Genomic DNA, 25,832 nt, shown 5'->3' with positions numbered 1-25,832 from the left:
GGGGAATAATTTGAATAATCTTACTAGAGGACCACTAGATGATGTCATATACAAAATATCAAAACCCTAGGCCCTGTGGTTTTGGACAAGAGGTTTTTTAAAGGTTTTTTTCCTATATAAGTCTATATATACCATGTGACCCCTGGGGTGGTGCCATATTTGACCCCAGGGAAATAATCTGAACAATCTTGGTAGAGGACCAATAGATGTTGCTACATACCAAATATCAAAGCCATAGGCCCTATGGTTTTGACAAGAAGATCAGAAACCATATAACTGTTCCTGGCCAATGTGACCTTGACCTTTGACATACTGACCTCAAAATCAATAGGGGTCATCGGCTGGTCATGATCAACCTCCCTATGAACTTTCGTGATCCTAGGCCTAAGCGTTCTTGAGTTACCATCTGGAAACCGTTTTACTGTTCAGGGTCACTGTGACCTTGACCTTTAACATACTGACCTCAAAATCAGTAGGGGTCATCTGCTGGTCATTACCAACCTCCCTATCAACTTTCATGATCCTAGGCCCAAGTGTTCTTGAGTTATCATCCGGAAACCGTTTTACTATTCAGGGTCACTGTGACCTTGACCTTTGACATACAGAGCTCAAAATCAATAGGGGTCATCTGCTGGTGATGACCAACCTCCCTATTAACTTTCATGATCCTAGGCCCAAGCGTTCTTGTGTTATCATCGGGAAACGGATTGGTCTACATTCCGACTGACCGACATACCGACCGACCGACATCTGCAAAACAATATACCCCTCCTTCTTCGAAGGGGGGCATAATAAATGTCTGTTTAGCACATTAAACCCAGAAATGATCAGGAAACCCAGTCTTGTTTCTATTTTTAGGAACATGGCCGATACGTGCAAGCTAAACGAAATCAACAAATAAATTTGTTTGCATACTGTCATTAGCTAAGTAAAAACGTTCTAAAACACATAAAAAAGTTAGTGTTAATTGAATAAATTGTTGACAAAAAGCTGTAACTTAGATGCCAAATATCACATATTTTCGTGACCCGATTGTTTTGCACGTTTCGGGCAATCTAAGTGCAGTTGTGGTCAAAGAACCATGAAAAACACTTTTGATTTATATAAAGTTGAATGATACTCAAATACTTTCCCTTATGTGCAACTGTGCCCATATTGTGTGTGCATGAATAGGGCTTGGCCATTGCCCAGTCCACAATGTCAGTCAATATCAAACATTTCAGCTCTCCTCCCCCCTACTGATGGAGCCAACTACTTTTCAAAGCAATCAAGAAAATATTCAAATTAAAATTTGTTGTTTTTCTTTTTATAAAATTTGCATGCAAAGGTCTGCATCTACGGTGGTATGTTTAGGACATACATTTATTTTTTTTAAGATTAGATTATCTCGTACGCATGACATTTTACCTCGAGCGCTCTAGATAAGATGTCGTGCGATCGAGATAAGATGTTGAGCGCTCGAGATAAGATGTCGAGCAATGGAGATTATATATATATATATATATATATATATATATATAGATATAATGTCGTGCATATATATATATATATATATATATAGATATAATGTCGTGCATTTGAGATAAGATTTGGTGCACACAAGATAATATGTTGAGTGCTTCAGATAAGATGTCGTGCGCTCGAGATAAGATATTGTACGCATGAGATAAGATGTCGAGCGCTCGAGATAATATGTCGAGCGCTCGAGATAAGATGTCGTGCGCTTGAGATAAGATGTTGTGCGCATGAGATAAGATGTAGTGCGCACGGGATAAGATGTCGAGCACTCGAGATAAGATAATGGAGCTAATAGAGCTGAAAATTGAAATACCTTTAAAAGACTCCTCATGAACCACTTGATGGATCTTGATCAAACTTGGACTGTTGCATCATTATAAGGTCCTCTCCCAAATTATACAAATGGGGGCACTTGACCCCCTTTTAGGGGCTGGTAGAGCTAAAATTAGAAATATGTTTAAACGACTTCTTCTCATGAACCGCTAGATGGATCTTCATCAAACTTGGTCTGAAGCATTATTAGGTCAAGGTCTTATGGAGGTCAAAGGTAATGTCAGATCTTGTCCGGCCCATAACTTTAACATGCATTGAGGAATCTTGTTTATGTTTGGCATGAATGTTGACCTCAGTGAGACAGAGTGTCATGCGCAAACCCCAGGTTCCTATCTCAAAGGTCAAGGTCACAGTTAGAGGTCAAAGGTCATGTCAGATTTTATGCGGCCCATAACTTTGACATGCATTGAGGAATCTTGTTTATATTTTGCATGAATGTTTAACTCAGTGAGACCTTATCTCAAAGGTCAAGGTTACAGTTATTGGTCAAAGGGAGGGCTCGACATGTTGCCTGTGAGCATCTAGTTTTGAGCATGTTACTGGAAACAAAGAATTTTTTTTTAGGTCTTATGCCCCTTTTCCCAATCTAGTATCGAAAAAGTCATAGACGGTATCTCTGCTTGCAGCTCATATTTATTTAACTGGGTATTTCAATAGTTTTTAATATCTGATGGGATACTTTTTTGGCATCTTGTACCTCCATCCATCTATGATAATTTTGCTATTTATAGAGTATAGAGAAAAATCTTGTGTGTCCAACTCCTCAAACCCTATTGTGAAGGATATGCTGATTAAGAACATTCATGTGAAGATGACCATAAATGATTGACTTTTTTCTGTGACTTTTTTCTAGAATTATGACCCTTTCTTTAATAATTACACAAAATAGGCCATAGTGAAGAAATTTGGTGTTCAACTCCTCATACACTTCTTGAAGGAATGGATTCAAAGTTGCTCAGATGTTTAACCATATCTGAATACAGTTTGCTTCAAACTTTTAGTGGAACATCCTTCATGTGGGGTATCCGTGTCTAGTGGACACAATTCTAGTTTACATTGAGTTGATATTTGCCTTGTTGTTATTCACTACCTGCTTCCCTGCAGATGTTGAGAGAACAATTTGGTATGACCAGAGTTACTGATATGTATTGGATTACATATGTTTGTTACTGCTTATTCTGTTACAGTAAATTAACTTAGTTTACCATATATCATAATAAAGTTAATGATTGTATTGAGTGCAGGATGTTTTCAAGCAAATGCAGTCAGAATCAATACATTCCTTCTAGAGTTATTGCCCTTTGATAATTAAAAGCTGTAATTTTTGTCTATGGGAGTCTCTGTGATAGTCACAATAAGTTAATATTTTTGCCAGTACTAAGGGCACTGTCTTTTTGACTTTGGTGGTCCCCCTTACATATTGACAGTTTTGATTTGTTATTTACCGTCATTTGCTGTATTTTTCAGGTGATCTAGTATATGAGCTTACACCTGTTAAAGAGCATACGAAGAACATCTGGTGTTGATCTCAGTGTAGCTTTCTGTCAAGGGTTCTGCAATGGTGCACTAAGTGTGTCTTCACTTACTCGACATCTCAGCACATACAGGATGAGCAACAACCCTAATCATTCATCACAGTATGTGACAGTGGAAGTCGGCGACTCGACATTCACCATTCTCAAACGTTACCAGAATCTCAGGCCTATTGGCTCAGGAGCTCAGGGAATTGTCTGGTAAGTTACACATGTTTATATTGCCTCATTAGCTAAGTAGCTACACATATTATATACCATAAAACTTCTTGTCACTTGTTTGAGCTATGCGTTTATGCTACATTTTGCAACACACGCACACACACAATTTAACTTCACTTGAAATGCATGAACATGTAAGTGATGTTTCTAACTGAAATTTGAGTACAGACTATGATAGCCATTTAAACATGCCATGTGAGAAATCGGTTGCACGGTTTAAAGTTTTCCGGTTTTTGTATGTAGCCCGAGGTAACTTTTGCAGAACATGTTGAGAAAGCTGGGGAATGGGGTGGAGGGGGTAGTGGTAATAGTGATATCATAGTCTAGTAGTCCTTCACATGGAATTTTACAGTGCTGTGTGCATTAAAATAGAAGTTTTTTCATAAAAATAAACTGAAAAGGATTCAATACTCAGTAGAAATAAATGATGAGAAGCAGGATGTGCCAAGGGAGGCTCAACTATTTGACATGTGTAATTGTCAAATTTGTAAATCATTAAAAAATGAAGCAAAATGTTTTTAAATGAGGATTTAGACACTTGGGAGTTTGAAAAAGATGATCAAATAAATGGAGTTTGGAGTAGGCAAAGGAGAAGGAATTTCTGGCAGAAATAAATGTGGCAAATATATGGTTTAAAATGTAGAGGAAAACAAATCTTTGGGAAACACAATCACATATTATCAGCTTCAAATTCTTAGAGAAAAAGGCACTGAAACAGCATGCTAATGGCAAAAAATATGAACATTGTTTTTTTCTTGAGCTTCTGGGTGCTTCACTCCCTGGGACCCCCTACCAGGGCTTAGCCCTGCACCCACTAGGGGCCCTAGCAGCCCCCTTTGCCTTCAGCTCAAATTTCAGGTTTTTCCATTCCCATGAGGTTGTAACATAGCTGCAAGATGTTTGTCTCTGTTGTTAGATATTACACAGTAGCATCAAAGTTATGCAACATTTCTAGAAAATGATCTGATGGCTATACTATATATTCTTAATCTGTTAAAAGATTTTACATTGTACATGGTTGAAATATTCAGTTAGCAAGGGGATATGAGTCCTGCTGGGTCAAGACAAAGGCCAAATCTTCTAAATCCCATACATATCATCCAGTCATTGTGAATAACCTATGTTCCAGCTGAGATGGCCCAAAGTCAAGGTCACAAATTAAGGTCAAAGATTTCAGCCATGGATTCTATGTCTAATATATATATATATATATATCTCTCTCTCTCTCTCTCTCTCTCTCTACTAATAAAAAGACAAACATAAATTACATTCAATGGGGAATACAAATTGCTGAAATTTAAATCCTTGTTTCACTGCTGTTTGTTAGCTGATCTACCGTTCAGTCTTATATTTTTGCCAATGTTTCACAGAGGGAGTGAAGTGCAAATTGCAATTCTCTAAATCTGTGTACAATGATATGGTCAATAGATTCATACAAATGTTAACGATTTTTATCTTTTAGACAATTAGATGCAGATATTGACAAGTCAGTCTGACACACTGACATTTGTGGTATAAATTATATATACAATCTTCTTGGAGTGCTCTTAACTTTCTGAGATACATCACATAGTGACATATGTATGAAATATGAGTTACCTATTTTCTGTAAATAGGTCAGCAGTGTATCAGTGCTTAATATATACATTCTGAATAGGATTGAAATGTCTCTGATTATGGTGAGTAACTCAGAGTTTGAACCCTGCTGGGTGTATTATTTTTTCATGCCAAGAACTGAGGAAGCTTCAGTGGTTTTACCCAAATGACAGTTCATGTATGAAATAGTGTCTAGAGGGGCATCTAGAGTCTTTTTTCTTATAACAACATAAGACCGGAACTACCGGTATGTAGCCTGATTACACATTTTCATGGACTTTTCTAGCAGAGTCTCAGGATACTTAACAGTAACTGATACCGTGTCACACATAAACTGTTCACAAACATATTGATGTATCTACTTATAGAGAGTAGTCAGCTTTGCTATGACCTGTTGTTAAGCTCTGTGTATTTTCACTTAGGCCCTTATAAATATTTAACGGGATATCGCCTGCAAGCAAGACAAAAAACATAAAAAGTGAGGTTATTTGGTAGAATAATTCTATTATTGATTTCCATTAATGATCATGGTGGCGTAAAAAAAAACACCAAAAATATCATAAATAGGATAAAATTTTGCAGCTTCACTTTTGTAAACGGTGTCATACAAACTGCCATGTTATTTTTTGTTAGAACAGTCCGATGGTGCACTTGTATTTACAGATGTAATTGTTTTTAAATCCCATAGAGGTTCATAAACTGAAAAATGATGTGTAAAATTTATGAGAAATACCGAAGAAATTCTAGGGACAGGGACAGGTACATACCCTGTATATGCTAGTAATACAGATGTCTTATTGTTGTGATAACTGTTTTATTCCAGCTACCACAAAAATGTCAAAAGAAAAATAAGAAGCCAATAGGAGATTTAAAGTTTAAATGTTGAGGAAAGATTTCTGTGTCCCTCAGCCCTCAGGTTTTCATCGTTATTAATTTTGAAATAGATTTTAATGAAAATAGTAGAGAAGTAAAGTTTTAGCTTATCATATCATTGAATGCTTCCTGAATATAATCATGTGTTGTGAATTTTTCAGTAGGTAATTTTAATTGTGAGATGATTTTATTACCAGTTTATGGTTTGTATGTCTATGGTATATGATCATGGTTGAAAGGTTTTATTCTCATCATCAAAATACAGTTTTCATAGGAATGTAAACGAGGAAATACTTTTTTTTCTTGGAATTCCAATGTTAACGGCTCATATATCAAAATGTACACAACATTTATTATGAATGTTGCAATTTAATGCATTTCTTATCATGTTAAAGTACATATTACCATGATTATGACATAATTCATCCACATAAAGGATAAGACTTTTTGTGTTGGGGCTTTTCAGTACTTCTATCCATTCATCTGGATGTACTATTTGGCTTAGTCATCAAAAATCCTAGGATTCTTGTACAGGCTACTAGCACAGCAGGTAGAGCTGTGCTTGTAAGGTTTTCTTCTCGATTTTACTGAGTATGAGCCATTTAGTTATGGCCCTTGACAAGTCAGATGCATAAAGGGCCTGAAAGTTTGTGTCACACTTACTGCAAAAATTATTCAACGTAGAGTCATGAAACTTGATAGGAGTGTTCATCAGTATGTAAACTTATGTCGCTGGGGGTTTTGTATGGGATTTCACTCAGTCACAGCAGAGTTGTAGCCCTTGAATTAGTCAGAAATGTGCTAAAAGGACCTAAAAGTTTATGTCAGTATTTGATCTAAAGTTTTGAAATGTAATAGGATCATTATTTAGCATGTCTGGTTATGCACTGAGGGTTTTATTTGGGATTACTTGTCTTTTCCTCCCCTACCCCACATACCCCTAAAATATATATTTATATTTTTTTACTCTTTCAGTTCCTTTTATCTTTGGTTTCTTCATAATTTGTTTTTAGTATCCATGAAAGTAACATATGGCCGTACAGTAGCAAGAAGTTGGGGCACCATACAGTGTTCTATGGACACACATCTAATTATTGTATTCTGGTTGCACAAGGAAATAAGAAGTTTGTTTTATCAAATATTAACATGCATTTTAAATTGAAAATGTTAAAATCATGACATTTATGACTGTTCCTTGATATGCTACTGATGTTTATTTTCTTCAAAAGAAAGGAAATGATTTATTTAGCATACTGTCGATATGGTGTTGTTTTTGTTGTTTTTGTGAGTATTTCAAGAGTTGATTGTCATTGGTAGTAAGTTTTATGTACAGCGTTGCAATCTTTGAAACTTGGAATACTTGTTCACCATCATAAGCTGACCCTGTATAGCAAGAAACATAACTCCATCTTGATTTTTGCAAGATTTATGGCCCCTTTTGTACTTAGAAAATATCAGATTTCTTGGTTAAGTTTTATGTTTAGGTCAACTTTTCTCTTAAACTATCAAAGCTATTGCTTTGAAACTTGGAATACTTGTTCACCATCATAAGCAGACCCTGTACATCAAGAAACATAACTCCATCTTGCTTTTTGCAAGAATTATTGCCCCTTTTGGACTTAGAAAATCAGTTTTCTTGGTTAAGTTTTATGTTTAGGTCAGCTTTTCTCCTAAACTGTCACAGCTATTGCTTTAAAACTTGCAACACTTGTTCGCCATCATAAGTTGACCCTGTTCAGCAAGAAACATAACTCCATCCTGCTTTTTGCAAGATTTATGGCCCCTTTTGGACTTAGAAAATATCAGATTTCTTGGTTAAGCTTTATGTTTAGGTCAACTTTTTCTCTTAAACTATCAAAGCTATTGCTTTGAAACTTGCAACACTTGTTCACCATCATAGTTTTTAAACATAATACTGGGTTATCTATATGCCCGTTTTAAATTGGCTAGAACAAGGGTTAGAATGAAACCGCTGTGAATATTATCCATTATACAGTATATATATGAGGAAGAAATCTTGTTTGCCGATACTTTTCATGGGCAGATATAGCTGCATTAGTTCACAGTTGATTCTCCTGCATCTTATTCCCTGTTGGATGTAAGACATATTATAAATCATTTTTGCCAGTACTGCTGGTCAGAACGTTACAGTACATTTTATGGTAATTTTATAGACAATCTCAGATTTTCCTCTTAGTTTGAAGTTCCTCAATGGCAGAAGTTTTCTGGATATTCTACATTATTCAGTCTGATTCCAAAAACAATAATAAAAAAAATAATTATTTTACTCAAAAGTTTTTCATATTTTAATAGAAAGTCATGTCAAAATGTAGATTACTAAGTAATAGAAAAACCTTGTTTATACTGTATAATTTTGTACCTACTGTTCATAAAACTTTGTCAGGATGTGTATCTGTATGAAAATCTAGATTTAGTTTTAAAAATGGGTCATATGATGTAAATAGTAGGTTACTAGGTCATATGATAGAAAACATAATAGAGCTGACATTTTTCTTCATAATCTATTATGAGTTTGTCAGTATGAAATCTAGTTTAAGCTTGCAACTGGGTTATTTAAGACAAAAAATCTGGGTAATTGGGTCAACTCATAGAAATTTCACTCTTAGTGCAATAATTATTATGAATTAGTAAAGTTTTACATCTAAGAGGTCAGTTTAATAATAGTGTTATACAGTATACAGGTCAAGTTTTTATTTGATTCAGTTTTACATATTTGTTTGGGAAGATCTGATGCTTTGAGTTAATTCTGACAAGCATGGAAGTGTTGTTGTGAAGTCATCTTTAGTAGGTAACCATTTGCCTCAGTTCCTTATGGTGTTTCTGAGTCATAGAAAGATACAAATTGATGAATAAAAATAAAGAAGGGATTAATGGTGGACAATACTATTTTCTGTAGCACTTTTCCAAACTCCTTTGAGAGTAATATAATATCAATTGAAAAATGCTCCATTTAAAGGAAGTAAGATTATCAGCTAGATATGTCACAGTGAATCATAGACTACTGAAGCTGAATGACCGTATTACTGTGATCAATATGTGAGTAACACGCAATGTTCCAGTGAAATACATTTGAACTGTGCCATGGGAAAACCAACATAGTGGGTATGCGACCAGCATGGATCCAGACCAGCCTGTGCATCCGCGCAGTCTGGTCAGGCTCCATGCTGTTCGCTTTTAAAGCCTATTGGAATTGGAGAAACTGTTAGCGAACAGCATGGATCCTGACCAGACTGCGCGGATGCGAAGGCTGGTCTGGATCCATGCTGGTCGCAAAGCCACTATGTTGGTTTTCCCATGGCACGGCTCATTTATTGGGATCATGTTTTGCCTTATTGGCACTGGCATGCTTTCCTTTCAGCCTTATTGGCAAAGAAAGGTGTGGAATTTGTTTTCCATGTAAATTAAGTTTCTATTACTGATACTGATAGTTCAAGGAAAAGATGCATTGCTCAAGAGGTTTTATTTCATTATTACAGATTTGCATAAGACTAATACTTTACTATTAGAATTGTTGATACGTAAATTGTCATAGATTTATTAAATATGATGTCCAATCTTGCAACATAGTTTAGTGCGACAGGTGCTTTATTTAAATTAATGATATTGAAAGATAGAGACCACAGATTGTAATAAAAGTCACCTTATTTGCATATTTTATATTAGGAATTTTATTAGTCCCCTACTGGTTGAAAAACAGTTTCGGGGACTATAGGAATGCACTTTTCCGTCATTCTGTCATTCCATCATTCCGTCCGTTCGCAATTTCGTGTCCGGTCCATAACTCTTTTATCCATGAAGGAATTTTATTACTACTTGGCACAAATGTTCCCCATGATGAGACGACGTGTCATGTGCAAAACCCGGACCCCTAGCTTAAAGGTCAAGGTCACAATTGGAGGTCAAAGGTCAACAGGGCTTTTTTCCTGTCCGGTCCATAACTCTCTCATCCATGAAGGGATTTTAATATCACTTGGCACAATTGTATCTCATAATAAGACGATGTGTCATGCACAAGTTTCAGACCCCTAGCTCAAAGGTCAAGGTCACACTTAGTAGTCAAATGTTAACATGGCATGAACAGGGTCTGTTTTGTGTCCGGTCCATAACTGTTTCATCCATGAAGGGATTTTAATATTACTTGACACAAATGTTCCCCATGATGTGACGACGTGTCATGCTCAAAACCTGCACCCCTAACTCAAAGGTCAAGGTCACAGTTGGAGGTCAAAGGTCAACAGGGCTTTTTTCCTGTCCGGTCCATAACTCTCTCATCCATGAAGGGATTTTAATATCACTTGGCACAATTGTACCTCATAATAAGACGATGTGTCATGCACAACTTTCAGACCCCTAGCTCAAAGGTCAAGGTCACACTTAGTAGTCAAATGTTAACATGGCATGAACAGGGTCTGTTTCTTGTCCGGTCCATAACTGTTTCATCCATGAAGGGATTTTAATATTACTTGACACAAATGTTCTCCATGATGTGACGACGTGTCATGCGCAAAACCTGCACCCCTAACTCAAAGGTCAAGGTCACAGTTGAAGGTCAACAGGGCTTTTTTCCTGTCCGGTCCATAACTCTCTCATCCATGAAGGGATTTTAATATCACTTGGCACAATTGTACCTCATAATAAGACGATGTGTCATGCACAACTTTCAGACCCCTAGCTCAAAGGTCAAGGTCACATTTAGTAGTCAAATGTTAACATGGCATGAACAGGGTCTGTTTCGTGTCCGGTCCATAACTCTGTCATTCATTAAGGGATTTCAATATTACTTGGCACAGATGTTCTCCATAATGAGACAACGTGTCATGCGCAAATCCCGGAGCCCTTGCTCAAAGGTCAAGGTCATACTTAGAGGTCAAAGGTCTAATTCAAGAAGGACTTTGTCTGGAGCATTTCTTCTTTATGCATGGAGGGATTTTAATGTATCTTGGCACAAATGTTCACCACCATAAGACAAATTGTCTTGCACCAGAACCAGGTCGCTAGGTCTAAGGTCAAGGTCATACTTAGAGGTCAAAGGTCAAATTCAAGAATGATTTTGTCTGGAGCATTTCTTCTTCATGCATGGAGAGATTTTGATGTAACTTGGCACAAATGTTCACCACCATGAGGCACACTTTTTTAGAATTATGTCCCTTTGTTGTTACTATAAATAGATTACATTGTAACTTTTTTATTACTGGCCGTAGGAAAAAATCGAGACCACTTTTCTGTGGTACAACATGCATGTTACATCCAATATTTAGGTGTATTTTGATCTATCTCTACCTGGTAAAGATTTTCTTGTGGACTTCCATTTTATAGATTTTTTTTTTTTTTTTTTTTTTTTTAAGGATTAATTTCACTTTGTTGTTACTATAAATAACTTTTATGATAACTTTTTGTATAATCGGCCAAAAAAATTCCAAATGAAAACAACTGTACGTTTTTATATATGCAAATTTTAATCCAAGTGCTTTGTTATATTATATTGTATAGATAGTACAATATTGTTTATACATCATTGACAAATATCAGTTCATTATGTTATACTGCAGTAGAGAAAATTAGGTGCCTTCCAGTAGGGGACTTTGTATTGCATGGCAATACTTCATTCACTTGTTTAATATTATGGTTACATTATTTATTCTAATAATAATGGACATGCTATTTTGGCCCTGCAAACTGAGTTTAAAGGGGAGTGTATAAGAGTCATGTTTATTCAGGTATTCGGTCAGTTGCAAAAACAGTGAGACACAAACCAGGAAGTACTAATGTGGCAGTTGACCTCAATACAATCTACACTGTTTATTTTCCAATACAGGTAAATCCAATAACTGCTTTACAATAGATATGTGGCGGATTATCTTTGAACACCCATGGACTTATTGGACTCAACTGCCACATTATCAAAGCTTATTAGTAATGAATGACTTCAGTCATTGCTTGTTTTTTCTCAGAAATGTTGTTGTGTATAGACCAACTTCATGCATCGAGGTGTGCCTGTATTAATTGATCACGATAATTTTATTTTAACGGTACTTGGTAAAATCCAAAAACAGGTAAAGCAGGTATATCATCCGATAAGTGGTGTTAATTTGTATAATGTAGTATTCTAAACTCTAAATACGATGTGTTATTCTATAAAAGATTTGTAGTCTAGTGGATAGTGTGTCGGACTTCTATCCTTTTTATGTTTGTATGGTGTATGTTCAAGCCCTTCTTTTTTTAAGTGATTTTTAGCTCATCTGATTTTTTGAAAAAAAATGATGAGTTATTGTCATCACTTGAGCGGTTGTCGGCGTCGGCGTCGGCGTCGGCGTCTGCGTCGGCGTTGCCTGGTTAAGTTTTATGTTTAGGTCAGCTTTTCTCCTAAACTATCAAAGCTATTGCTTTGAAACTTGGAATACTTGTTCACCATCATAAGCTGACCCTGTATAGCAAGAAACATAACTCCATCTTGCTTTTTGCAAGATTTATGGCCCCTTTTGTACTTAGAAAATATCAGATTTCTTGGTTAAGTTTTATGTTTAGGTCAACTTTTCTCCTAAACTATCAAAGCTATTGCTTTGAAACTTGGAATACTTGTTCACCATCATAAGCAGACCCTGTACATCAAGAAACATAACTCCATCTTGCTTTTTGCAAGATTTATTGCCCCTTTTGGACTTAGAAAATCAGTTTTCTTGGTTAAGTTTTATGTTTAGGTCAGCTTTTATCCTAAACTATCAAAGCTATTGCTTTAAAACTTGCAACACTTGTTCACCATCATAAGTTGACCCTGTACAGCAAGAAACATAACTCCATCCTGCTTTTTGCAAGACTTATGGCCCCTTTTGGACTTAGAAAATATCAGATTTCTTGGTTAAGTTTTATGTTTAGGTCAATTTTTTCTCTTAAACTATCAAAGCTATTGCTTTGAAACTTGCAACACTTGTTGACCATCATAAGCTGACCCTGTACAGCAAGCAACATAACTCCATCCTGCTTTTTGCAATAATTATTGCCCCTTTTGGACTTAGAAAATCATTTTCTTGGTTGAGTATTATGTTTAAGTCAACTTTTCTCATAAACTATCAAAGCTATTGCTTTAAAACTTAAATAAGTGGACACTGAACATCAAGAAACATAACTCTATCCTGCTTTTTGCAAGAATGATGGCCCTTTTTAGACTTAGAAAATCATGGGTAGGACAATATTTCTATTACACAAAAAAAATCAGATGAGCGTCAGCACCCGCAAGGCGGTGCTCTTGTTACTTATTCTATTTTATATCGTCTTTTGTTTTTATGTTTTATTTCATTCCTTTTTATACGCCCGTTTGAAAAACGGGACGTATTATGGGAACGCCCCTGGCAGGCGGGCGGGCGGCGTCCACAGACTTTGTCCGGAGCATATCTTCTACATGCATGAAGGGATTTTGATGAAACTTAGCACAGTTGTTCACCATCATGAGACGGAGTGTCATGCGCAAGAACCAGGTCCCTAGGTCTAAGGTCAAGGTTTAACTTAGAGGTCAAAGGATATTCAAGAATGTCTTTGTCCGGAGCATATCTTCTTCATGCATAGAGGGATTTTGATGAAAGTTGGCACAATTGTTCATCATCATGAGAAGGAGTGTCATGCGCAAGAACCAGGTCCCTAGGTCTAAGGTCAAGGTCACACTTAGAGGTCAAAGGATGCAAGAATGGAAACTTTGTCCGGAGCATTTCTTCTTCATGCATAGAGGGATTTTGATATAACTTGGCACAAATGTTCACCACCATGAGGCGGAGTGTCATGCGCAAGAACCAGGTCTCTAGGTCAAAGGTCAAGGTCACACTTAGAGGTCAAAGGATACAAGAATGAAAACGTTGTCCGGAACATTTCTTCTTCATGCATAGAGGGATTTTGATATAACTTGGCACAAATGTTCACCACCACGAGACGTAGTGTCATGCGCAAGAACCAGGTCCCTAGGTCTAAGGTCAAGGTCACACTTAGAGGCCAAAGGTCAGATACATGAATGACTTTGTCCGAAGCATTTCTTCATGCATGGAGGGATTTTGATGTAACTTGACACAATTATACACCATCATGAGACGAAGTGTCATGCGCAGTTCCCTTCTTTAGAATTACTTCCCTTTGTTGTTACTATAAATAGCTTATATTGTAACTTTTTCATTACTAGTCATAGGGAAAAATCGAGACCACTTTTCTGTATTACAACATGCATGCTACATCCAATTTTGAGGTGTATTTTGACCAGTCTCTACCTGTTAAAGATTTTTATGAGGACTTACAATTTTTTTTTTGATTTTTTTTTTTTTTTTTTTTTTTAAGATTAACTTCCCTTAGTTGTTACTATAAATAACTTATATTGTAACTTTTTTATAATTGACCGTAGGGAAAAACCAAGACCACTTTTCTGTGGTACAACATAGATGTTAATTTCCAATTTTAGGTGTATTTTAAGGTATCTCTACCTGGTAAGGAGTTTTTTTGTGGACTTAGAAAAACAAAACACTTACAGTTATTACTATACAACCACAAAATTAAAATTCCATTTGCAAATACACGTGCTAGAGTAAAGAAATTTGCTGTGACGGGGGTATATTGTGACATTCTTGCACTCTTGTTTATTTATTTGTTTATTTAGTTTATTTTTATGTTATGACATATATGTATACAAAAGTTCATTAAAAAGCACTGTCGGTATCTGAGTAGTCATCCTGTTCGCTAGCAGTGTTGGTAGCCACTGACCACAATCATGAAATGCTCACATAAGTCGTTATAAATATATAACTGATATGTGTTTAACATAACATTTTATTAACCAACCTTCATAATGTCTTTAACGACCGCATCTTTGGTTTCATTTTCCTTGCAAGAGTTTTCTTTATTCATTTTGCAATGTTAATAGATTCAATGTCTATTCTAATATGAGATCCTTGCAAAATGTCAACAAGTACTCGGTATAAGTTGCCTGTATTCCTTCTCCAGGTAAAAACATGATAGAAAAATAAAAAAAGTTGCTCGTTCTGTATTCGAACCAGCACCGTAAGCTTACAAATCATACGTGTTAACCACTAGACCACACAGCTTCTTACATTGGTATTGCGATATAAGATATGTGTCATTTAATGTGTCTACCTGATTCCCTATTTCATTGTTATGGGTTAATCCGGTATTAGTAAATAAGGCCACAGTTATCGCGTTTTGATAATACTTTTAGCTCATAACCGCCAAGGATCGCGGATTAGTCACGCCTCACTAATTGTCGTTGAATGATATGGACTTAATCTTGCATTATTATTTTTTTTTTTTATTTACATTTCAAAACGCCATAATACTGTGTGATACCTGTATGTTCAACACTGATGGCATTTTGCAGGAAAAAATCACACAAAGACAATCACCAGTTGACATAAAAATAACACCTTATCATATTCATTTATTATGATGTGATGTCTGGATATGTAGTGCTAAGGCTTGTTATTCATCATACACATTAAATTTTGTATTACTTCCAAATCAACCATTGTATTTCCACTCTTTCAGACGGATTCCAATTAAACTTTGTACACATGTCATCATCTTCAATCTGACTAAAGTACTTGATCTTCTAAACTAAGATCTGAGAATCACCCATTCACATTCGTCTTCTGTATATTTTGGATTTCCAATATTGCTATTTATATTTTCGCAAATCTGTTTTTATTTGAACCAATCAGATGACTTGTTTCAACAACCATTTGGCTGAACCATCAAAATAGCATCGAATGTCAAAGAGTAAGAAAAATGTGCAGTCAGTCCGGGGCTCGAACCCGGGACCCCTCGCTTACAGGGCAAGTTCCCTACCATCTGAGCTAACCGGCTATCTGACACTTTAAGTGACCAAGTCCGTATCATGACATATGATTTCTCTCAAAACATGAGAACATAGTCGCAATGTGGTCGTCATAAGAATTGTAAATATGAAAAACCCAGGCTAAATATAGATTTTTTAGCTTACAAAATGTTGTAAGTAAGCCTTCTGATTGGCTAGCGGAAGGGTCGTCAGAACAAGGCTATCAATAACTCGTCTTCAGATCCTAAGTGTAGCTTAATAGGAGATGTACTGTAGTCAGATTGACATGATCTTCATAAAATATAGATGTGAGTGATAATTTTTCAAGGTCTGTCCAGACATTGCAGATTTAAGGGCTCTTGGACTCTGACAAAATATGTACATTGTACACTGTCATTGTTTGTACCGGAATGTTTATGGCGAGAACTACATCCAAAGTTTGCAATGAAACTCATGTATATGATTACCACAAAGTGTAGATGAGCTTGACATGTTTTTTAAGGGTCAATATTTTGCGACATTATAGAGTTATGTGCACTTTGATATCGACCAAATGTCCTATTTCCTCTGAGAAAGCGGTAGTTGTCAGGTTATTAGTCACGTCCTTTGATTTGTTAGCATTGTAGAAGATGTTGGAACATTTATGAAATGAGCCCGTTTTAGAACAATTAAAAAGCAGAGAGACTTTTGGGAGGAGTAGAAAGATACTATGAGTTGTAATTTTACCAGAAACAGTTTTTTATGCCCCCACTTTTTTTTGGGGGGGGGGGGGGGCATATAGATTTGCCCTTGTCCATCCGTCCTCCGTCTGAGAATGTTGTGTCGCGTCTAGCTCCAAAAGTATTTGATGTAGAGTCACAAAACTTTACAGGAATGTTGGTCAGCATGTGTAGTTGTGCACCTGGGGTTCACGTCCGGATTCATTCAGTCCTGTAGGAGTTATGGCCCCTGACTTTGTAAAAATTGGTCATTTTAGTGGTGTCGCGCCTAGCTCCTAAAGTATTTGACGTAGAGTCACAAAACTTTACAGGAATGTTGGTCAGCATGTGTTGTTGTGCACCTGGGGTTTCGCGTCCGGATTCATTCAGTCATGTAGAAGTTATGGCCCCTGACTTAGTTAAAAATTGGTCATTTTAATGTTATGTCGCGCATAGCTCCAAAAGTATTTGACCTAGAGTCACCAAAGTTTAAAGGAATGTTGGTCAGCATTTGCGGTTGTGCACCTGGGGTTTCACGTCCGGATTCATTCAGTATTGTAGGAGTTATGGCCCCTGACCTAGGAAAAACTTTGTGTCCTTTGTCATGTAGTGGGGGCATCTGTGTCCCATGGACACATTTCTAGTTTTTAACAAATTTTGATTTACAGATAAAGAATACATTTAACATAATTGCTTGGCTCAGAGTTCAGGATAAGAACTTTTTAAATAACTCAGAAGCTGATCTCACAAGCTCAGTAGAACTTGTTATAACTAAAAGAACATCTGACTCAGTGCGTTCAGTACAAGCATTACTTGTCAGAACTGAAGACAAACACTGGTTTATTACAGGAGGCATTAGTACCTTAGAGTCATCAAGTTGGATTATTTCCACAAACTGACAGAATGATGATATTCAAGTCTTATGCACTTTCTTGAAGTGTTGGTAAAGTAAATTGGTTTCATGGAATTCCTTGCATGAAAAACTATCAGTTCATACTGGTGCTGTGCAAAGTTTGGCAGTAGATCAGCTGTACATTAAAAGCTGGAGTATCTTATTGTGTTGTACTCCTTTTATTGTAAATTCATATTGTAATGATTAACAAACAATTATCTGTTAAGTTTTCAGTTTTCATCAAGGAAATGCTTTCACTGCTTAAATTATTGAAATAAAACAAAAGCTGTTTGTCTGTCTTGTACCCATGAGGGAATGGGTGGTTGAAAAAAATGGTAATGAACACATGCAGTTAATAGGTCAAATTTAAGTCAGCCCCTACAAGGGAACAGTCAGATAAAAAGTCTGTGGAAAACACTTTTTTTGTGGGGGTGGGGGAGGGGGATCAGACAGTTCAATTTTTTAAAATCTGTCACTTCAGATGAACAAGTATGTAACAGCTAACTTAGCCGAAGCACTAGCACTATATACTGGGCAACCATAAAGTACAAGTCTGTTCATGCACTCTTTGGCTTTAGATTATGCTTAAATACCTAATAAATACCTAACAGTCTCCAAGTGTTTTTGTCGGGAATTTCATTTTTCTTTGGGTTCTGGTTGTTTTCCTGGCATGCATGGTTTTAATTAAGACTGCTCTGGGCAGCTAGCATTAATGCTAGAAGGCAGTCAGACTTTAAACTATTTTATCTTCAATTACTGACAGGATAATACCTTTTGTCTGTATGATGATCTAAGCTGAAGATTGAAGTTGAAAGTATTTGCAAACATGTATAGTTCTACATCCAGAAGCTAGACACATAATATAGTTTGAAGATAGATAATGAGAAATTAAGAAATAAAAGATTTTCTGCCCAGACAGTATTAAATGTGACATGATAGAAATTCAATATATCGTAGCCATGTATGTGTGACCTTAGGAAATTTCTGTTTTTACACCATTTTACAACTGTTACAGTGTTTCAGTTTTGTAACAACAGTCTGTTAAAATATCCATTGTCCCTAAACTACATGATCAACAGTTCTTCGCAAGTAGCTGACAACTTTTGCATGCAAGATTGAAGACAAATGTTTTGTCCCGCCATTGTCCAATACCCAAGGAGGCATACAGTATCTTAACTGTCTGTCCATCATCCTGTCCATCAACATTCTTTTGTTCATAACTTGTACAGTTTCCATTTTGTACAACCGAAATGTGGTGTATATCATCAACATTAAGTGGACATGCATATATTTTCAGGAATTCCATATCTAAATTTATTATACCCCCACAAAATGAAGTTTTGGTGGGTAATATAGGAGTGAGCTTGTCTGTCCGTCCGTTGGTTTTCATGGTTTCCGGACAATTACTCATGAAAGGCTTAACAGATTTAAATATAATTTTTTTGTACACAGACCTGTGTAACATTAGAAAATACAGGTCAAGTTCGACTTTGAGGTCAGTAGGTCAAAGGTCAAGGTCACAATGACCCTGAACAATAAAACGGTTTCCTGATGATAACTTGAGAACACTTTGGCCTAGGTTCATAACTTTTAGTACACAGGACCTGGTGTAACATCATGAAATACAGGTCAAGTTCAACTTTGAAGTCAGTAGGTCAAAGGTCAAGGTCAAAATGACCCAAAACAGTTAAACGGTTTCCAGATGATAACTTGGGCCTAGAATCATGAAAATTGATAGGGAGGTTGGACATGACCATCAGATGATCCCTATTGATTTTTAGGTCGCAGGTCAAGGTCACAGTGACCTGGGGTGAAAAGAGGCCCTGCCCTGGGGGTCCAGTTTTATATAGACGTATATAGGAAAAAAACTTTAAAAATCTTCTTGTCTGAAACCATACAACCTATGCTTTTGATATTTGGTATGATGCATTGTCTAGTAGTCCTCTACCAAAATTGTTCAAATTATGCCCCTGGGGTTAAAAGAAGCCCCGCCCTGGGGTAACTTAGTTACTATGTGAGTTATATAGGAAAAAATACTTCATTTGATCCTATTTCCAAGACAGTTTAATAATAATTACCTGATAAACCCAAGTAATATGATGTCACTTGACTTTGACCTTGACCTACTGACCTACTTTCTTGTTTTTAGCTCACCTGTCACAAAGTGACAAGGTGAGCTTTTGTGATCGCGCGGTGTCTGTCGTCCGTCGTCCGTCTGTCCGTGCGTGCGTGCATCCGTAAACTTTTGCTTGTGACCACTCTAGAGGTCACATTTTTCATGGGATCTTTATGAAAGTTGGTCAGAATGTTCATCTTGATGATATCTAGGTCAAGTTCGAAACTGGGTCACGTGCCTTCAAAAACTAGGTCAGTAGATCTAAAAATAGACAAACCTTGTGACCTCTCTAGAGGCCATAAATTTCACAAGATCTTCATGAAAATTGGTCAAAACGTTCATCTTGATGATATCTAGGTCAAGTTCGAAACTGGGTCATGTGCCGTCAAAAACAAGGTCAGTAGTTCTAAAAATAGAAAAACCTTGTGACCTCTCTAGAGGCCATATATTTCACAAGATCTTCATGAAAATTGGTCAGAACGTTCATCTTGATGATATCAAGGTCAAGTTTGAAACTGGGTCATGTGCCTTCAAAAACTAGGTCAGTAGGTCAAATAATAGAAAAACCTTGTGACCTCTCTAAAGGCCACATTTTTCATGGGATCTGTATGAAAGTTGGTCTGAATGCTCATCTTGAAGATATCTAGGTCAAGTTCGAAACTGGGTCATGTGCAGTCAAAAACTAGGTCAGTAGGTCTAAAAATAGAAAAACCTTGTGACCTCTCTAGAGGCCATATATTTCAAGAGATCTGCATGAAATTTGGTCAGAATGTTCACCTTGATGATATCTAGGTCAAGTTTGAAAATGGGTCACGTGCCATCAAAAACTAGGTCAGTAGGTCAAATAATAGAAAAACCTTGTGACCTCTCTAGAGGCCATATTTTTCATGGGATCTGTATGAAAGTTGGTCTGAATGTTCATCTTGATGATATCTAGGTCAAGTTCGAAACTGGGTCATGTGCCTTCAAAAACTAGGTCAGTAGGTCAAATAATAGAAAAACCTTGTGACCTCTCTAAAGGCCACATTTTTCATGGGATCTGTATGAAAGTTGGTCTGAATGTTCTTCTTGATGATATCTAGGTCAAGTTCGAAACAGGGTCATGTGCGGTCAAAAACTAGGTCAGTAGGTCTAAAACTAGAAAAACCTTGTGACCTCTCTAGAGGCCATACTTATGAATGGATCTCCATAAAAATTGGTCAGAATGTTCACCTTGATGATATCTAGGTCAAGTTTGAAACTGGGTCACGTTCCTTAAAAAACTAGGTCAGTAGGTCAAATAATAAAAAAACCTTGTGACCTCTCTAGAGGCCATACCTTTCATGGGATCTGTATGAAAGTTGGTCTGAATGTTCATCTTGATGATATCTAGGTCAAGTTTGAAACTTGGTCAGCTGCGGTCAAAAACTAGGTCAGTAGGTCTAAAATTATTAAAATCTTTTGACCTCTCTAGAGGCCATATTTTTCAATGGATCTTCATGAAAATTGATCTGAATGTTCACCTTGATGATATCTAGGTCAATTTCGAAACTGGGTCATGTGTGGTCAAAAACTAGGCCAGTACGTATAAAAATAGAAAAACCTTGTTACCTCTCCAGAGGCCATATTTTTCATGAGATCTTCATGAAAATTAGTGAGAATGTTCACCTTGATGATATCTAGGTAGAATTCAAAACAGGGTCACGTACCTTTGAAAACTAGGTCAATAGGTCAAATAATAGAAAAACCTTGTGACCTCTCTAGAGACCATATTTTTCAGTGGATCTTCTTGAAAATTGGTCAGAATTTTTATCTTGATAATATCTAGGTCAGGTTCAAAACTGGGTCATATGAGCTCAAAAACTAGGTCACTATGTCAAATAATAGAAAAAACGACGTCATACTCAAAACTGGGTCATGTGGGAAGAGGTGAGCGATTCATTTAAGATACAGCCTTGAAATTTTGATGACATACACAGTTCTGCACACCAATCGTAAAACTGAATATCATTGACCACGAATGTGACCTACTGACTTTCTTAATATTTATGCCCCCACTTTGGGGGGGCATATAGATTTGCTCTTGTCCGTCTGTCCTTCCGTCCGTCCGTCTGTCCATCCGTCCGTCCTTCCGAAAATGTTGTTTCGCGCGTAGCTCTGAAAGTATTTGACGAAGAGTCACAAAACTTTACAGGAATGTTGGTCAGCATGTGTAGTTGTGCACCTGGGGTTTCGCGTCAGGATTCATTCAGTCATGTAGAAGTTATGGCCCCTGACTTTGTAAAAATTGGTCATTTTAATGTTGTGTCGTGCCTAGCTCCAAAATCATATGACCTAGAGTCACAAAACTTTACAGGCATGTTGGTCAGCATGTGTAGTTGTGCACCTGGGGTTTCGCGTCCAGATTCATCCAGACATGTAGGAGTTATGGCCCCTGACTTAGTAAAAAATTGGTCATTTTAATGTTGTGTCGTGCATAGCTCCAAAAGTATTTGACCTAGAATCACCAAAGTTTACAGGAATGTTGGTCAGCGTGTGTAGTTGTGCACCTGGGGTTTCGCGTCCGGATTCATTCAGTATTGTAGAAGTTATGGCCCCTGACTTTGTAAAAATTGGTCATTTTAATGTTGTGTCATGCCTAGCTCCAAAAGTATATGACCTAGAGTCACAAAACTTTACAGTCATGTTGGTCAGCATGTGTAGTTGTGCACCTGGGGTTTCGTGTCCGGATTCATCCAGGCATGTAGGAGTTATGGCCCCTGACTTAGTAAAAAATTTGTCATTTTAATGTTGTGTCGCGCATAGCTCCAAAAGTATTTGACCTAGAATCGCCAAAGTTTACAGGAATGTTGGTCAGCATGTGTAGTTGTGCACCTGGGGTTTCACATCGGGATTCATTCAGTATTGTAGGAGTTCTGGCCCCTGACTAATGTCATGTAGTGGGGGCATCTGTGTCCCATGGACACATTTCTAGTTTATCATCAGTTTGATCTTTGAAGCATGTAGCTCATTTTACTCAGGTGAGCGTTCCAGGGTCATCATGACCCTCTTGTTTGAGTTATGCCAGTTTTTGGATTTAAGCATGTTACAACTACATCTGTACCGTGTTTACTCAACACCTACAGTTTTTCATCCAGTGCAAAAGCAACTTGGCAAAGGAATGAATGCACATTGTTACAATAATGCGTTCACATTATTTTGGGTAGCCTTGTTAACAATATTTTCTTGTAAAGGTGTGTGTTAAAAAGATTATCACAATTTCAGCTGATGAATGGCAGGAGTAGCTAAATGTAAACAAAACAACCCTAACAGACCAGTGCAGGGAAACTAGCCCATACATCCTAATGTAGTCTGTTTAAGACAGTTTGTTTTGTTCTATTGAATAAAAGAACATGTTGAGAATCTCATAATATATTTTACTGTTTATCTTTTTGCAGTGCTGCCTATGACAGTGTGACAGACACAAATGTTGCAATAAAGAAATTAAGTCGCCCATTCCAGAATGTTACACATGCAAAAAGAGCATATAGAGAGTTTGTCCTGATGAAGTTAGTCAATCATAAAAATGTAAGTATCATGTAAGCCATGTACTATGATGCAGTAATATAAACTTACTGAATGTCTTTCTGGTCAGTAGTGGGGGAGACATATTGTTTTTGCCCTGTCCATCCATCAGTCTGTCCGTCTGTACGTCACACTTAATTTCCGATCAATAACTAGAGAACCATTTGACCTAGAACCTTCAAACTCCATAGGATGGTAGGGCTGCTGGAGTAGACGACCCCTATTGTTTGTGGGGTCACTCCGTCAAAGGTCAAGGTCACAGGGGCCTGAACATTGAAAACCATTTCCAATCAATAACTTGAGAACCACTTGATTCAGAATGTTGAAACTTCATAAGATGATTAGTCATGCAGGGTAGATGACCCCTATTGATTTTTGGGTCACTCTGTCAAAGATCAAGGTCACAGGGGGCTGAACATAGAAAACTCTCCAATCAATAACTTGAGGAACCACTTGACCCAAAATGTTGAAACTTAATAGGATGATTGGACATGCAGAGTAGATGACCTCTGTTGATTTTGGGGGTCACTTGATCAAAGGTCAAGGTCACAGGAGCCTGAACAATAACTTGAGAACCACTAGGCCTAGAATGTTGAAACTTAGTGGGATGACTGGACATGCCAAGTAGATGATCCCTAGTGCAGCCAACCATCAGTGTCTCTTTGACTATACGACTATCTGTTGGGGGAGACATGCACTTTTTAGCTCGACTATTCATAGAATAGTAGAGCTATTGGACTCGCCCATGCGTCGGCGTCCGCGTCCGCGTCTGCGTCCGCGTCCGCGTCCCGATTTGGTAAAGTTTTTGTATGTAAGCTGGTATCTCAGCAACCACTTGTGGGAATGGATTGAAACTTCACACACTTATTCACTGTGATAAACTGACTTACATTGCACAGGTTCTATAACTCTGTTTTGCTTTTTTACAAAATTATGCCCCTTTTTTGACTTAGAAATTTTTGGTTAAGGTTTTGTATGTAAGCTGGTATCTCAGTAACCACTTGTGGGAATGGATTGAAACTTCACACACCTATTTATTGTGATAAACTGACTTACATTGCACAGGTTCCATAACTCTATTTTGCTTTTTAACAAAATTATGCCCCTTTTTCGACTTAGAATTTTTTGGTTAAGGTTTTGTATGTAAGCTGGTATCTCAGTACTCACTAATGGGAATGGATTGAAACTTCACACACTTGTTCCCTGTCATGATCTGACATGCACAAAGCAGGTCCCATAACTTTATTTTGCTTTTTTACAAAATAATGCCCCTTTTTCAACATATAAATTTTTGGTTAAGTTTTTGTATGTAAGCTGGTATCTCAGTATCCACTAATGGGAAAGGATTGAAACTTCACACACTAGTTCACTGTCATGATATGACATGCAGTGCAAAGGATCAATAACTCAACTTTGCATTTTACAAAATTATGCCCCTTTTTCAACTTAGGAGTTTTTGGGTTAAATTCTTATATGTAAGCTGGTATCTCAGTACCCACTAATGGGAATGGATTGAAACTTCATACACTTGTCCACTGTCACGAGCTGATAAGCACTTTGCAGGTTCCATAACCCTATTTTACTTTTTTACTAAATTATGCCCCTTTTTTATTCATTCAAGCGATAAGGCTGTTAAATAGTTGAGCGTTGCTGTCCTCCGACAGCTCTTGTTTACAAAAGCATCTTCTAGTTTTAAGGTTTTTTTTCACTTGTAAGCCCTGCAAATCTGTGTTAGGTATAGACCGCCTATATAGCACAAACTGTGGACCAGCGATTTATATGAAGATGCTACTGTCAGAGTGTGAGACTTCCCACACCAGTCAAACACGAAATAAGTTGGGAGTGTTCTCCTTAATTAATGTAAATGAGACTTAACACATTTTGCCATTACCGGTAGTTCTAAATTTCAGACAGCCATAATTTGACCGAAATACTGTTGTCATACTTTTGTCAACAATATTTAAGGTGCCATTTTAACTTAGATAGACGATATTTGGCACAGAAAACAGATTTTACTCTCATTTTCCTGACACTTGAAGTAAAAGACTATTGATTCCTGGTGAAATATTTCTTTATTTTCCGGTTTTAATTGTCACAGCACATGCAAGCTCTAGGAGAGAAAGCCATATGTTACTTTGGAAAATACGTGTTAAAGCTTGTATTGGAAAAGTAGGTTTTACAGTTACAAATTTGGAATTAGGTTTTAAGGTAGTAAAAGTAGCACGGAAGAAGAATAAAAGAAAGCTGGTTCAAGTAAGATACACTGGAAAGTGGGTCGTGATGAATATTTGTACTTGCCTCAAAAGATGAAGTAAATATCTGAACTGAAATTTATATGATTATTAATTATGCATATTCATTTACTGTAGAACATGATGAATTCATTTCAAATTTACTTTTAGAATCTGATTTGTTTAAGTTTCTTGCGGGTGATTGGGGTGAAATACCAATAAAGATCAAGAATTTTATTTATGCAATTATTTGCTGTAAGGAAACACGTTTTGTTGGTTTATTTTTCTGGATGAATTTGCTTGTTGATGTTTTGTTGCAGGGAACAAATTTAAATAAAATTCCAGTATGTGATTGGTTCCGAGACTCCCCTCCAAACTCTATTTATAATCATAAAATAAGTTTTAACAGTGATCAGTGCAACAAATCTGTTTTTTAA

General features: G+C 36.9%; 1 protein-coding gene across 2 annotated transcripts in view; it reads left to right on the top strand.

The window, feature by feature from the left end:
* Positions 1-25,832, top strand: part of LOC123564407 (stress-activated protein kinase JNK-like) — a 57,209-nt gene that overhangs the window by 6,843 nt on the left and 24,534 nt on the right. For both annotated transcript variants that reach the window (XM_053537049.1, XM_045357966.2), the window contains exons 2-3: positions 3,319-3,584; positions 23,038-23,167. In XM_053537049.1, the coding sequence (XP_053393024.1) occupies positions 3,331-3,584; positions 23,038-23,167 (384 nt within the window). In that variant the 5' untranslated portion in view covers positions 3,319-3,330. The remainder of the gene's footprint in view (positions 1-3,318; positions 3,585-23,037; positions 23,168-25,832) is intronic.

Source organism: Mercenaria mercenaria, chromosome 2 (assembly GCF_021730395.1).
Source record: "Mercenaria mercenaria strain notata chromosome 2, MADL_Memer_1, whole genome shotgun sequence".
In the NCBI taxonomy this organism is placed as follows: domain Eukaryota; kingdom Metazoa; phylum Mollusca; class Bivalvia; order Venerida; family Veneridae; genus Mercenaria; species Mercenaria mercenaria.
This window is presented reverse-complemented; position numbering and strand designations above follow the sequence as displayed.